Raw genomic sequence first — 15,522 nt, 5'->3', positions numbered from 1 at the left:
AACGAACTGGAAGGTAGAGTTACTGAGTTAGGGAAGACTGTGGGTGAGCATGCTTTTTCCTTGATGGGAATATTAGTGTATATTAGATGTTGATTCTAAGATGATTATGAGACATTCAAGTAATGATAGTGATACATAGGCAGTGGGATGAGTCTGAACTACAAATATTAATTTGGATTTTGTCAGCATAGAGATGGTACTTAAAGACATAATACTGGATGGGATGACCAAGGAAGGGATTATGACAAAGCATAAAGGTCTGAGAACAAAGTCTCAGGACATGCCAACATATAAAGATGAAGACTAACAATAATTGAAACTGAAATGTTGTTATCAAACAGGCTGAGGATTTGACATAATTCTTACAGTACTATAAGTACTATAGTCATTTAATAAATTCCCTATAGGGAATGATGAGGAAACCAGAAAAGAAACAGCCTATATGTAATACGTTGGGGAATAAAAATGCTAAAAATTAAAAATAAGGCAGGTAAGGATGAGAGTGAATATAGGAAGAAATTGAGGGAAAGGTATTACTATTATTATTATTATAACATCAAAGGCCCTGTAATAAGGTGCAGTTGGCAGAGATCTGCATAAAGTGAGGGGGGAAGCCTGTAGATATGAATGATTACTTCTACTTCATTTCTGGATCTATAAAGCCCATCTTAAATTAGTGATATTAGTGTGTTATTGAAATACATGCTTTAAAAATTTTGAGAATTAATGGACATACCCAGGGTGGAACTAATTCTCTTTCTGGATTAAGCCATTACATGACTATTATGACACAAATTTAAAAATGCATAAGTAAATGACCATAATTCATTTGTAGTCACTTTCCATTTCTGTCGGGGCAGATTGTTGATGGAGGGCTGAGAGAAATACTGAAATATGCTTGAGTCAGGAAAGATCATCAAGTAGAAATGTATTTGTAAGGTTTGAAGATTTGATTTGGGCTTTTTCTCCCTAATTTGACTGAAAATTTCTAGAGGTTAGAGTGATGGTTTTTAAAAATTAATTGTTTTACTTCTTTATGTTTCCTAGTAAAAATTACCTGAACTTCTCTCTATATTTAGATTTATAAATATATATAATTTATATATAAGCATATAATTTATAAATATAAGTTTATATATATTCATATAATTTTTAGAAATATAAATTATATACCTATATATTATATTATAGGTAGCAATATAGCATTAAAGTTAAGAGTGTGGGGGGCTCTGGAGTCATTCTGCATGGATGTGCTCTGCCATCAGCAACACCAGTTACTAGCTGTTTAACCAAGCTACTTAACATTTCATGCCTCAATTTTCTTATTGATAATAAAAGCAATTATCTTATAACATTGTTTTAGATATAAAATACACATAAAAAACACTTAGAACCATGACTTGTCAGAGCAAATAATAAATGGCAATCGAAATTACTAGAACAGTTGGAAAATACTACCTATTTCTCACACAGGAGTGACTTTTCTATAATGTGTCATTCTAACTGCTATGAAGTAGATGAGATAATAATAGAAAGGCTGTCGGCAGGGACAGAAGGCAACAGCAGTTTGGACCCAACGGTGGTGTGAGAAGGAGAATTTTTAGATGTAAGGCTAATTTTAGGCTGTTCATCTCTTCCACTCCATGTCTTCACCTCCTCATCTGGGAAACAAAGTAGTCAAACTAGCTGATGTTCTAGATGCATTCCAGCTTTAACTTTAAATGATTATATGCTTAGCTTCAATGGGAACCAGTTCTTTGGTTGTTTTTGTTTTTAATTGGTAACATGACCTGAAGTATACCATCTTGAGGGGTCCATCTAGTGCTGGAATTCTACAATTTTATGTTTCTTTGGAATGGAGAATTTTTGTAACAGCTCTACATATCTGTTTGGTTTTCACACTGTAGATGATGGGGTTCGTTACAGGGGGAATCAGCAGGTAGGTGTTAGCAATCATAGTATGTACATAGGCTGGGGCTTGTTTCCCAAATCTGTGAACAAAGGACAGGCTGATCAATGGAATGTAATCTATAGCAACAGCCACAATGTGGGAGACACATGTGCTGAAGATTTTCTTCTTCTCTTCTGGGGAAGCAATGCTAAGGACAGTCCTAATGATCAAAACATAAGAAAGGAGGAGGAGAACTGAGTCTACACCAACAGTAGAGAACATGGCAGTCAACCCAACTGCACTGTTGATTCTGGTGTCTGTGCATGAGAGCTTCATCACGTCAGGGTGGTAGCAGTAGGAGTGGTGGAGTACGTGGCTGTAGCAGTAGGAAAGTCCTATAAGAAGTGCTACCATTGGTGTCAGCATTAGGATCCCCCTGATGACACTTGCCACTCCAATTTGAGCTATTCTGGAGTCAGTTAAAATTATGGCATCCCTAAGGGGATTAGAGATGGCCATAAAACTATCAAAAGCCATGTACAACAGCACCGAGGATTCCATGACAGTGAAGAATTTAATAAAGAACATCTGGGACAGGCAGGCATTAAAGCTGATTTCCCTCACATCGAACCAGAATATACCCAGCATGCTGACCAGAGTGGATATGGATAGGCCAAGGCCAGTAGTAGACAGCATGGAGAGGAAATAGTACATGGGTTCATGGAGGTTGGGCTGAGTGATGATAGCGAAGAGGATCAGGCTGTTTCCCAAAAGAGCAGTTACATAGAGGAAGCAGAAGGGAATGGAGATCCAGGTGTGGAAGGCTTCCAGCCCAGGAACACCAGTGAGCAGGAAAATGATGGAAGTGGAGGTGATAGTCTGCAAAGCTGACATGCTGAATTAAAAGTACAGAACAAGGTGAGAGCTTAAAACAAAAAAAAGCTACGTTCGTTTGTGTATTGATCGAATTAAAATACTTTTATTGTACAGAAAACTGACATGAGTATTTATATAATATGAAACTATGAATGACTCATTTAAATTGATTAAAAAATGTCAGATTTCAACTGCTGTAGTGGATACTTTGCTTTGTCTTTGAATTTGCCTCAGTGTACAATCTTTCTTCTCTAGAGCACTTTGCTGGCAGCTGTGTTTATATCATGTGACCAGTCCTCTGATCATTCTAGCCATAGATAACCGAACTAATAATAAACACTTTACCCCAAATTTGCCAATCATATTTCATTCTTTCTGGCATGTTGAAATTGTGCTAAAGAAGTAGTGCGTTATTTTTCCTCTATGGTTGTCACCAGAGAAAAATTCACTGGGGCTGTGGAACAGCAATATTACATTGGTCGTAAGTGTGGAAAGCAGAGAAGCTTACAGACAATTTGGGAAGCCAGAAAATATGAAGAAAGAGATCATTATAATACAAAGTCACACATAGGAAGTGACAGATAAATGGCTTCAGCATCTAACTATTAACTAAACCCTTACAATGTGATACCTGGTGTCACATTTGGAAGAGATGGTGAATTAGAATACAGACCTCCCACCAGGCTTAGGAAGACAGGAGGCGGCCCCCACCTGATAGAGTGTGCTGCCACCTTCCAACACAGTTCTCTCTTCAGTCCACTTGAAGACTAGTTCTCCAGAACAGAATCTCTCTATTTTGTTAAGATATACTTCTTAGGAGATAACTAATGGAATGTTACTGTTTTGTTTCAGGAGGGAAAAGTATAACTTTATTGCAAACATCACATTTCTTTTTTCATTGAGTACGGAATTGCAGAAAGGTAGATGGGTATGGGTGAGTTGAAGATGGGGGTCAAGGGAAAATCAGAGATTAGGGCTTTGGCTGCAGAGGGCTCAATCAATGAGAGATAGCTAGTTGCAGGGTAACTATTCTTCAGGGGAAAAGAAAGGGTGCTGGGTGGCTGACAGTAAGTGTTGATAAAAGAGAGGATGGAGAGGAACCTCAACGTATCCAGACTCACACATTCACCCTGATGAAGTGCCACCTCAAGGATCACCGAAAGAAGTCTTAGTGAAAAAAAGGGTAGGGATTTAACTAAAATTAACAGAAAACTAGAGGAACAATAAGAAATTTTAGGTTACATGATTTGGCCAAATAATGAAACTATAGCTTTAGATTCTGGAATAACATGTCCTCAGGAGAGTGATGAAAGTATCTAAAATGTATGATCAAACCTCTTAGAGAAATAAGAATTATAGTTAATGTATAGTATATTTCCAAGAAAACAAAAAGAGAGAATTTTAAATGTTCTCACCACAAAGAAATGATAAATATTTGAGGTGATGGATATGATAATTAGCCTGATTTGATCATTCCTCAATGCATACGTGTATTACAACATCACATTTTACCCCACAAATATATACCATATTATTTGTCAACTAGAAATATGATAAAATAATTTTTAAAAACCAAAACACACTAAAACGGAATTAACAGAAAGAGAGCATTCAGTAGGTTTGTCGAATTTGGAGAAGGCTTTCTAGAAAAGCCAGTGCTTGAAAGATTTCTGCGTTTTATATAAGTTGAGATGAAGAATTCCCAGGCTTTCAGAATGGCCTGTGTAGAAGTGTTGAGCAGTAATGCACTTGTAACACTTCTTCTCTTGATCTTGTTTTACTTTCTAGGGGACATTAACTGAGTATCTGGATCTTACATAGTGCTATGTTAGAAGCTAAAGGACAACACAAATAAAACCCCTCTTAGAGAGTTTATAATCCAGTGAGAGAGAGAGAGAGCAGAACCGTTGTTCAGTAACTTCAATATCTCATATACATTGATGAATAATAAAAATGGTTATGAAAGTACAGAGGGGCTCCATTTATGTCAATTAATTCAGGCTTTCATGATTTTTAATTCCCATGCAATGTCTGAGTTGTAATTTTTGTCATTGTGTTGTAGGAAATTTTATGTAACCACTTTAAAAAATTAAATTGCTATTTGAATAATTTCTCTTTCATCCTAACTTCTTCACGGTTCCCATTACTTCATTTAAACAATTTATTCATTGCCTATTTTCATTCTTCTTGGCAGTTTTTTCCTCCTTCTTGCTGAGAGATCATAAACAAAACAAAAGAAAACCATAGTGTATATAGTTTGACCTGATCTGCATTGGGCCCAGCAAAAAAGAAATGATTTCTCTCCTTTCCATCACTCTACAACCATATCTTCTTGCACCCTTCCTACATTCACTCTGGGCTCAGAGACAAGAGGGTACCTTATTCTTTTTCATAGCCAATAACTCCACTTTAGCTCCTGACTATCAACCATGAACACTTGGTTCAGTTCAAACTGAACTGAACTATATGTATACATATACAGGGAGCCGAGTTTGCTGTGTCAAGAGTCTAGGGACTCTTACTGAAAATAAAAAAATCCACTACATGCCAGACAGTGTATATCAGCAGTGTCAGAGACAAACAGACAAACAGATAAATGCTACTAGTTGTAGAGTGTATAAGGATAGGTTGTATCTAACAGATAAGACAGAAGAGATAATAGTGTGGAGTGGCAGATTTGGAGTGTGTGCATACATGAATGTGTCTGTTAGTGTCAAGAAGAGCCAGTTCCAAGAATTTTAACAGACTGTACGACTTATAACTGTGTGAAGTTTTGATGGGTAGATGTGAGTTTATAAAGATGAAAAACAGGAGAAGTGTGCTTTTGCAGTGCCATCGATAACATGAGGAGAGACATGAATGAAAGAATAACACAAGGCAGTTTGTTGGATAACTACAAGAGAAGGGGTGTATCAAAGTCTTAAATGTGAGGCTAGGTGCTGTGGGAAATGAAGCTAGAGAAAGCACCAGAGGTCAAATCATGAAAATCTTGAATTCCGTGGAAAGTGTAATGAACTTACATTTTTGCAGAGCATCAAGAGCCAGACATTTCTAAACATTTTATTCACCTTTTATTGACCACTGGAAGCAAGGAGCTTTGCTTTTAATAAATAAATCATTTTCCATCTCTTCTCATTTAATGCCAACAAAATTCCTTTCCCTCTTTAGTATCTTGTTTAGTACTATTGATTGTTTTTTTGCAGTCTGCAATACTCAAGTTTTACTCTAACTCAACAATAAAAGCTTCCCACAGTTTTATATAGATATTTCCAAACCATTCATTTCAACCAGGATATATTGAATAGTTTTCATAATTAGCCTTGTGCTTTGATAGTGATAGTGAGGGATACAAGACATAAACCCTGTTTCTTTCTCAATTTCCTGCTGTATCTTTTATAAGGATAAAAATTCCTTTGGAGAACAATCCGCTTTTGTTTATTATTCCTGCACCTTCAGTAACAATCTGAATTCTTTCCCTAATGACTCTGAAAATCCTCCAAATGATGTCACCCGTGATTTTCTACATGCCAAGTCCAAAAGTTTAATCTCAGATTTGTTTTTCTCTCCCTCATCTCAACTTTTGGCAATGTTTACCTCCTCCTCCTTGAAACTTTCTCCTTCATTAGCTTCAATGATGGTTATTCTGTGAGGTGTTTTTTTTCTTTTTTTCTGTTTGTCAAACAATGATTTTGTTCTCTGCCTTATAAATTGTGGGAGTCTAGAGGAGTCTGCTTTTCTCCCAAGAAGTATCTCTTCTTTTCTTGCTTTTCATATGCTCTCCTTGAGATATCTTGGTTATTCTCATGGCTTTAAATAGCACTTATATCCAGAAGACTCATAAATCTGCAATCTAATTATGGCATCTCCAGAGTTCTATGTTTTAAAAGTTAGCGGAATCTTTAATGCTGTGGCAAAGTTTCTGGTTTTAAGTGTAAAGGTAGTAATGAAATGTGAAAATACAGTGAAGCAATCAAACCTGTAATTTAGAAACATAATTGATAGCACTTTGGAGAACAAAGCTCCATGTTTCACGTGGTGAATAAAAGGTAAATAAAATACTATGGCAACCCCTGAGGGACATCTTCACCCATCATCACTCAGTTACTTCAACCTCTGTATGAGACAAATAGAACTCATTCTCTCCTCCCTTCCAAACTTGGCTCTTCCTCCTGCTTCATTTATCAGCAAATGACATCGAACTCTAGTAAATCACTGAATTAAAATTACTACCCACCATATACACACACATGTGTGCACACACACACCCTCGTCTTTCTCTCTCTCATCTCTTACATATAAAGATTAGTTTTTAATTGATTCTACTCCTGAAATGCAAAGAATGAGAACCTCGGGAGGTCTATATAAGAAGGCCAAGCAATTGTTAGTAGTGGGTATTTGAAGCTATTATTTCATTGTGTTTTTCTTACATTGAAAAAATCTTAAGTGTTTATCTCCAAGACTAGAGGGGGACTAACGAATATTCTTAGAAGGAGGCACTAAATTTCCCCCAAGCTTCTCTTTTGTGCTGCCTTCACTCTCAAATCTTTCCAACCCATCCTCTGCAATTCATACATACCTTCATTTTCTCTCTTGCGAAATAAGGTGTATTCTCTCAACTAATTTTCCTGCCCACTCAGATTATGATGATACTCTTCTTTCACTGCACTATTATAAGCTATAGCTTGTGGCTCTCTTAATCTGCTGAACTAGACCGTATAGTGTCATCAGTATTCTCCATGCTATTGGCAATGGTATGGCTATCGTGTGTAACTGACCTGGGTTCAGATTCTAGCTCAAACACTAACTAGTTTTGAGACCATCTACACCATTAATAAAAATATTGCTCAAACACTAACTAGTTTTGAGACCATCTACACCATTAATAAAAATATTACTCATAGAAATAGCTACCATTTACTGGACACTTGTTTTGTGAACATTATTGTCCTCAGTGCTTTATAAGCATTATTTTAAACCTTACTATATCATCATGCGACAAGTATTATTAGATTCACTTTAAATTAATTTTTCTGGTAAAGACACTGAGTATCAGAAGTTCTGAAACATATTTGAAATCACACAAAACTAGTGAAAGTCAGAGCTGAATTTTTAACCCAAGTGTTTTTAATTCCAAAGCTCATGCTCTCAAAAACAATTGTTTTACAGAAATCTACAAATAATACAAACGTTCTGTGATCCAGTTTCCTCATCTATAAGACAGGATATGGACTGTGTCTAATACCAGTAGCTGGCATGCAATGTGCTCGAAATTGGTAATTTTTCATTTTTAGTAATAGTTATTGGGCATAGAAATGAGATTCACTGACTGTGATAAATATATTAGCACACTGATTAAACCATTTGATGAAAAACAAGTTATCCAATCTGTATCAGGCAGAACAAAATACCCATTCTCTACATATTTCCTGAGAATAAATAATTCTGCAAATTCTACCATCCTCCTCAGCCCACCATCCCAACATCTAATCTAATTCTGCACATTGTGAAGAAATTATTCCCTGTGGGTGAGAAAGTCCAATTCATCTAGAGTCAAGCATTTTCATTGAACAAAACAGTTTTACTTACAGAGCCCATACAGCAGTCCGGCCTGTTCCTTTCAGGCTGACTCAGAAGGCTGAGAGGCTTTAGATTCCAGGGGAGGGCCAAGCTTTCAAATATGAGGAGACTTATTCCAGCCTGATTGGAGACAGGCACAGAGCTGAGAGGCCAGTTCCTGGTGGTGGTGCTACTAACTCACTGTGTCTTCAGGGTGTGGAGATTCCCAGAAGACTTCTTTTGCCTCATATAGTCCTTTTATATCCGTTTCATTATGCAATTACTTATGGTGGCTATGTGCTTTATGGGCTGATGTAACTTTTTGTTCATGTGTCATTTACTCAAAAGCTTTTTTATTTAACAGCTTTATTGATATATAATTCACATACTATAAAATTCACCCATTTATAGCGTATGATTCAATTGTTTTTAGTAAAGTCACAGAACTGTGCAAAAAACATCATCACAATTCAATTTTAGAACATTTTCATTACCCTTAAAAGGAACCTCATAATCACTAGCAGTCACTCTGAAGGAGATTTTAAAAGACAAAATATTGTATCAAATTGCTAAATGGCATCTCCTATTATGAGTGAGAGTCCAACTCCAGCCCTTAACTCCTCAGTATCTATTGTTATTCACAGCAGCATGGTTTCATTAGCCTGCTTGTGGTTCTTTGCAGCAGCAGTCTTTCTCTTATAGATAAAAAATAATTCATTTAGTCATCCATACATAGATCCAGTAAATATTTCATAAGAATGTCCCATATTCTAAACATTATGCTCAGTGATAGAGTTTTTTTTAAGAATACACCATAATTCTTACTGTTTAGGATTTTAGTGTAGAAGATAGGTTAACCAATAATTACATGTTAACCTATGATAAGGTTATCCTAGAGGCATGAACCAAATGTTTGGTGAATACAGTAGGTAAAAGTCTTAGTTCACAACTTAGTTGTGCATAAAATACAGTTTCATTTATTTTTTGTAATCTTGACCTGTTTTATATTTTGAAGTCCCAACCTACCAGGTTAAAGAGAATCAGTCACAATAATTTGGGGTTCTCCCTACTTGTAGTCAAATTTTGAAAATATTGTATTATATCAAGAAAAATTATGGGTAGATGGGTGATTGATGTCACCTTCTGTCAGGTTACTATTGCTCTCATTAGTCTTTAATAAATAGAATACATAGATTGCTCTAAGTTGTACATCTTGTCTACTTAATGGCCTCTTTAAATCCTTAGATAGTCCCACCAATTTTGGACCACTCTTTGGGCATGTGGGGCTTGGTTCATTCTCGGTTTCTGTCTCTTACATCCTGCATTTAATCCATCAGTAAATTTTGTCAATCTCTTTGAAAAATACAACCAGAAATTGATCACTCTTTATCATCTCCAGAAATGTCACCTTTATTTAAGTCACAATTATCTCTCACTTGAGTAATTTCAGTAGTTTCCTAACCATTCTCCCTGCTTCCGATATTATCTCCTCCCCACTATCAAGTCTGTTTCACTACTGAAAATGTGATGGCCTGAGTGATTTTCTTCTTCATAATGTAATAAAAACAATAAATAACAAGAACAGTAATATTTTATTATGCATTCTACATCCACGATACTATGCCAAGTGTTTGCGATAGGCAGGATAATGGCCCCCAAAGATATCTATGTCTCAATGCCTGGAATCTGTGAATATGTCACCTTACATTGTAAAGGGACTTTGCAGATGTGATTAAAGTTAAATAACTTGACATGGCGAGATTAGATGGATTAGCTGGGTGGACCCAATATATTCACATGAGTCTTTAAAAGTGGAGAATGAAAGAGATGGCAGCATGAGAAGGATTTGATCCACTGTTGCTGGCTTCAAAGATGGCAGAAGGAGGCCACAAGCCAAGGAATGTGGGAAGCCTCCAGAGGAGAAAATAAGAGAATTGATGTTTCCCTATCCCCTCTATAAAGAAATGCAGCCTGGTGATTCCTTGATTTTAGCTCAGTGAGATCCATGTCAACTTTTGACTTACACAACTCTGCAATAATAAATTCGGTAGAAGAATCCATTATTAGTTTTATTTATGTCTTAAACTATGTTTAAACCAAAAGTTAGAGTTTAAGTAACTTAGTTAGGTTTCTCAGTTATAAATGGCACAACCAGTATTCAAAGCCTGGGCTATCTGACACCCTTTCAGTTTTCAAAACTCAAGCCTTCACATGACCATCCATCCACCACTACTTTCAATTCGAGTCGTCTACACCCAAAAGCCTTCATGCATGCTGATGCGCCAAACCGAATGTTAACAGGTTGTCACTTGTGCATGCTTATACCTTGCACATAAAGGTTTTTTACTGTTGTGTTTCCTCACAGTAAATTTCTTGAGACCTTTGAAAACACTTTGCCTACCAAGTTGGGCAAATTCTAGGGCTGTGACTCTTTTCCCATTAGTCTCAGAAACTGTTTTGGAATAGTCACATATTTTTATTCTTATGGTTGAAAGAATGTTACTCTTGTAAGAAAAATAAAGTTACTATAGTGGTATCATGTAAATTTTGTGCCAGAGCTTAGTACATGAAAATGAAACTAGTGTGCATACTGGTCAAAGCACCAATACACACACTGGTACACATACTTCAAAATATGGCTCTTCTCACTGCCCTATTCTCCTGCCAGCCTAGCAGAACAGTAGTTGGTAATTTAATTAAACTTTCTGAAAATTCCAGTTCAATGTTCCTCCATGAAATTACATAGCAACACACCTTGTTGGTACATTAATATTAACACCATTGAATCCAGGAAACATATCATAGTCTGTGATGTCATTTGACTTCATACTAAAGTTTCTGAAACTTGGTAATCCAAATGGGAAGTACCAAATTGGAGACAGGAAAACTCTGCACTAGGAACTTGAAATAAGTCTCATTTATTGACTGTCAACATTTTACTACAGTAAACAGTAAAATATTCTTGCCTATCAAATCAGCAAATGTTTTTTAAAACACATAATACACAGTGTTGTGTTGCTGTGTTACAGTGGACTAGGCATTGTTTTACAATGTTTGCATGAACTTTCTGGAAGCAGATTTTCCAGTATATTTTATTGTCCTAAAATGTCCATAATATTCCATTTCTAAAACTTTATTGAAAGGAAGATATCAGAAATGCACGTATTTTATGTACAGGAAAATTTATTGCCCCATTATTTACAGTGGTAAAAATAAAGATAAAAATTCTCAGTGATACAGAATATATAAAGCATTTATACCCAGTCCTGGGATGTTATGCAACCTTTAAAATTTGTGCATATAGCAGCTCAAGTGGATGGTCATGCTTGATCAGGAAATAGAAAAACAAGTTTCAGGGCTAAGACTAGTACAAGGAGCAAACAGTTTAGGATATAAAAGAAACAGAATTTGATACAGGAGCAAGAGGTCAGAGGCAAACCAGGTAATACAAGGTTAATGTATTGAAATTGTAGAAATAAACTTACAAGAGAACAAACGATAACAACAGCAACAAAAACAGGTTGCTGCATGTTACTGTTTGAATATGTGTCCCATGTTGGAAATTTAATTCCCAAATTCATATCTTGATTAGATATGAAACTTTTGGGAGATAAGTAGGATTAGATAAGATCATCATGATGGGACTGGTGGATTTATAACAAGAAAAAGAGATCTGGGCTGACACACATGCCCTTGCCCTTTTGCCATGTGATGCCCTCCACTATGTAATGACAGCACAAAACCTCTCTCCAGATGCTGGCACCATGCTTTTGAATTTCCTAGCCTCCAGAACTGTGAGCTAAATATACTTCTTTCCTTCATAAATTACCTAGTATTTGGTATTGTGTTAGAGCACGAGGAAATAGATTAAGACACTATGTCAAAAACCATTTTGTTTATACTGCTGTTTAGAAAAGTTATTAAAACTCCATATCACCTACTAGCCCTCCACGTTCTGATAAAAGTCTCATTCACGTCTTTTCCTGGATCCAGCCATGTTGGATTTAGCAGTTTTCCTACCATGTTGATATGGCCAACACTCACCATTCAATTTTGGTGTGTATAGAAATGTCACTCATCCTTACCTCTCCCTGTGAACTTCTGGCTATTCCTAATATTCCTATTTATTCCATTCCTCTCTGCTCCCACTATATCTTGTTGCACATGCCTTCATTATAGTTCTTAATTCATTTATTAAAAGAAATATCGTATAATCTACATATATCTGGCATTGAACAAGATCCTGAGGGTATAACAGTGAACACAATAGGTATCACCCCAAATATTACACAGTTTGAAGTCTAGTGGGGGATACAAATAAGTAAATGGGAAATTAAAATACTGTGTTATAATTACTCTATAAGTGGTATTCACAGAGATCTTTGCTATTGAAGAACCAATAATGTTAGCATCGCCTGGAAACTTGTTGGAAATGAAAAGAAAATTAGATCTTCTGAATTAGAACCTGCACTTTTGCAAGATACCTAGAGCATTAATGTGCTGTTCATATTTGTGAAGTGCTGGTATAGATCACCTAGGTGCTGGGACAATTTAGCCCGTGTGATCAAGGGAGGCTAACCAAATGTAATCGATAATATGAGATCTGAGTGAGTGAAAAGGGTTTTGTCAGGGGAGCTAGTAATGAGGGCAGGAGAGTAGAGTAGGGTGAGGGGATGACAGAAGGTTAAGGAAATATTCCAGGCACAGTCAACAGCTGTGGTGTTTCATCTGCTTGGCGGACTGAGGACCAAATTAGGGCACTGCAAAGTAGGGAAACTAAAAAGAAAAATTAAAAAAGGATAAAAAACCCTACAGAGTTAAGCTTCCATTAATTTATCCACAATCTGCAAATCAGAAAATCTAGGATAAAAAGCTATTTTAATTTTAATATAAATAAAAAATAAAACTGTTTTGAATTATATTTGAAACAGAGTTTAGGAATCAGTAAACATCATAATACTGCCTCAGAGAATAGAATGAAAGAAGGCTCAGACCTGAGCCAAACCATGCCATGTTTAGGAAACTGAAAATGAGTTCTGTGTGACTGAAGGAGAGAGAGTAGAAATGAATGTTTCTCCACCTCAAGGGGGCGCAAGGCCAGATTTCCGAGGACCTGGGAAGCCAAAGAATTGAAAGCAGGGTAATGTCCTGACCAGATTTGTGTTATAATGGTTGTCTATCTATCTGTCATATATATGAGTTCCTTGAGAGTAGATACTACACCTTTTCATCTCAACATTGGAACACAGTACCTGACACATACTAGGCGCTAAATGATAATTTAATAAAATTGCCATTTTAATGAAAACTAGTAATCATAAATAATAAAAATAAATAATTATAATGATTAATAACACATTTTGAGTGATTGAGTGCAAAGTGTACTGTGCTAAGACCTTTTTATGGATCAATACTGGGTTACCTTATTTTACAAAATAGACTTATAAAGCAGTATAACTATTTTCTCCAAACTGAAAGCCAAAAACAGAGGTGATGTAGTTACACAGTTAGCCTAAGTTCACACGACTGGTGACAGAACTGAGCTTTGGTCCAAGGTTGTCTTGTTCCAAATACTTTCAGTTGAACCAATGCTATGTTGATTCTTTTTTTTTTAATTTTAATTTTTTTTTTTTTTTGAGATGGAGTCTTGCTCTGTCGCCCAGGCTGGAGTACAGTGGTGCGATCTCGGCTCACTGCAAGCTCCACCTCCCGGGTTCGTGCCCTTCTCCTGCCTCAGCCTCTTTAGTAGCTGGGAATACAGGCGCCCGCCACCACTCGTGGCTAATTTTTTTGTATTTTTTTTTTTAGTAGAGATGGGGTTTCACTGTGTTAGCCAGGATGGTCATGATCTATGTTGATTCTTAATGGACAGGTGGGTGTAGGCAAGTGTTTAACATACTTAAGTCCTGGGACAGTACAATTAGAATAGACAACCAGTCAAAATGAATATTGATCATTATGCCCTTCTTGTAACCACTGATTGTTAGGCCATGGCTGGTGAATGGTTTAAATGTCTGGAGTTTGCACTAAAAAAGAGCCTGAAGTTCTTCTGTGTCCCATTTTCTGCAGCTGTGTGTAGAAGATCAGCCTGCACATGTGTCTGTGAGCATCAACCAGTGCTCCTCAGACTGGAATTCCTAGCATGGATAGTAAAATTTTCACATTTATTTCCCTGTAACAGCCTGGACATCTGTTTTTGCTTCTGTATCTTGAAAGCTTCTATTTAAATTGTGCATTTTTTCCCACAGAGTCTCATACATTATGTTGCACATTTATCTGGGACTGTTAAGATTTCCCCCCAACCCGCTGAAGTATTTCTGGGGGAAGATTGTGTTTCAATTAGTCCAGAAGATACCTAAAAAGAGAGCATATTTTCTCAGGTTCTTTGTGAACTTCTGGGAAAAAATGCGTCTTTCCAGATTTTCCTAGGGATCTAGCATCTTGTAACATAAGAAGAAGAAAAAAATTAAACAGGTATCTGCTCTGTAGCAACTCTAATGGGAATAGTTACCACGTCCTCTTCTTCCATATAGCAGGCCTTTGCAAGGTAATGTCCTCTTGATACAGCCTCTTATGCCAAGAAACATGTTTAAATAGTTGTCCTTGAAACTTACCAACCTTCCAAGCTCACCATTAATTGTGAAACACTGTATTAATGAAAAAGCTGAAAGTCATTTATGAGCCTTCACAGCTTAAATAGAAGCTGTCTGTCAAACAGGGTTAATTCTCCACCACAGTGGTAAACATACTGGTGGCAATTTGAGGACAGTTAGAGCAGCCTAGTATCTCTGTAAGCTAGCAAGGGACACACAAGGCACTCATAAAGTTTTGTAGTCTTCCTTTAGTCACTTCCTCTTAAGTTGTCATTTTCTGTGACTATGCACAGGTTAGCAACAACTCCCAGGAAATTCAGGGGAGGGCTTGGGCCCTCAATCAGAAAACCACTGCACTACCTTCAGTGAATGTAGTAACTCAGCAACCCCTTTCCTATTTGGGTTCCATGTCTTATGATTGCTGTGAAATTGGCAAATGGCAGCTGAGCAAACTCAGCTGTTAATGATCCGTTAACACCACCACTTCTTTACTCCGGCTCTATACACACAGGTCCCACAGCTATTTAGGGTTCAAATTGTTCTTGAATGAGACCTGAAATTGCAGTTCAACTGTAGAATTATCTTTTGGGGAAGAAAGAGTGAAGA

General features: G+C 36.7%; 1 protein-coding gene across 1 annotated transcript; it reads right to left on the bottom strand.

Moving 5' to 3' along the window:
* Positions 1 to 1,506: 1,506 nt before the first annotated feature.
* LOC103247947 (olfactory receptor OR51C1) lies at positions 1,507 to 8,920 on the bottom strand. The gene is made up of 2 exons (XM_008019933.3): positions 8,354 to 8,920; positions 1,507 to 2,770 (listed from the first exon to the last, which is right to left on the bottom strand). The coding sequence occupies exons 1-2, from the start codon at positions 8,360 to 8,362 to the stop codon at positions 1,841 to 1,843; spliced, it is 939 nt and encodes a 312-aa protein (XP_008018124.3). The 5' UTR covers positions 8,363 to 8,920; the 3' UTR covers positions 1,507 to 1,840.
* Positions 8,921 to 15,522: the final 6,602 nt, after the last annotated feature.

This window comes from Chlorocebus sabaeus, chromosome 1, assembly GCF_047675955.1.
Source record: "Chlorocebus sabaeus isolate Y175 chromosome 1, mChlSab1.0.hap1, whole genome shotgun sequence".
Lineage (NCBI taxonomy): Eukaryota > Metazoa > Chordata > Mammalia > Primates > Cercopithecidae > Chlorocebus > Chlorocebus sabaeus.
The sequence above is the reverse complement of the archived record's forward strand: the minus strand, read 5'-3'. Positions and strand labels throughout refer to the sequence as shown.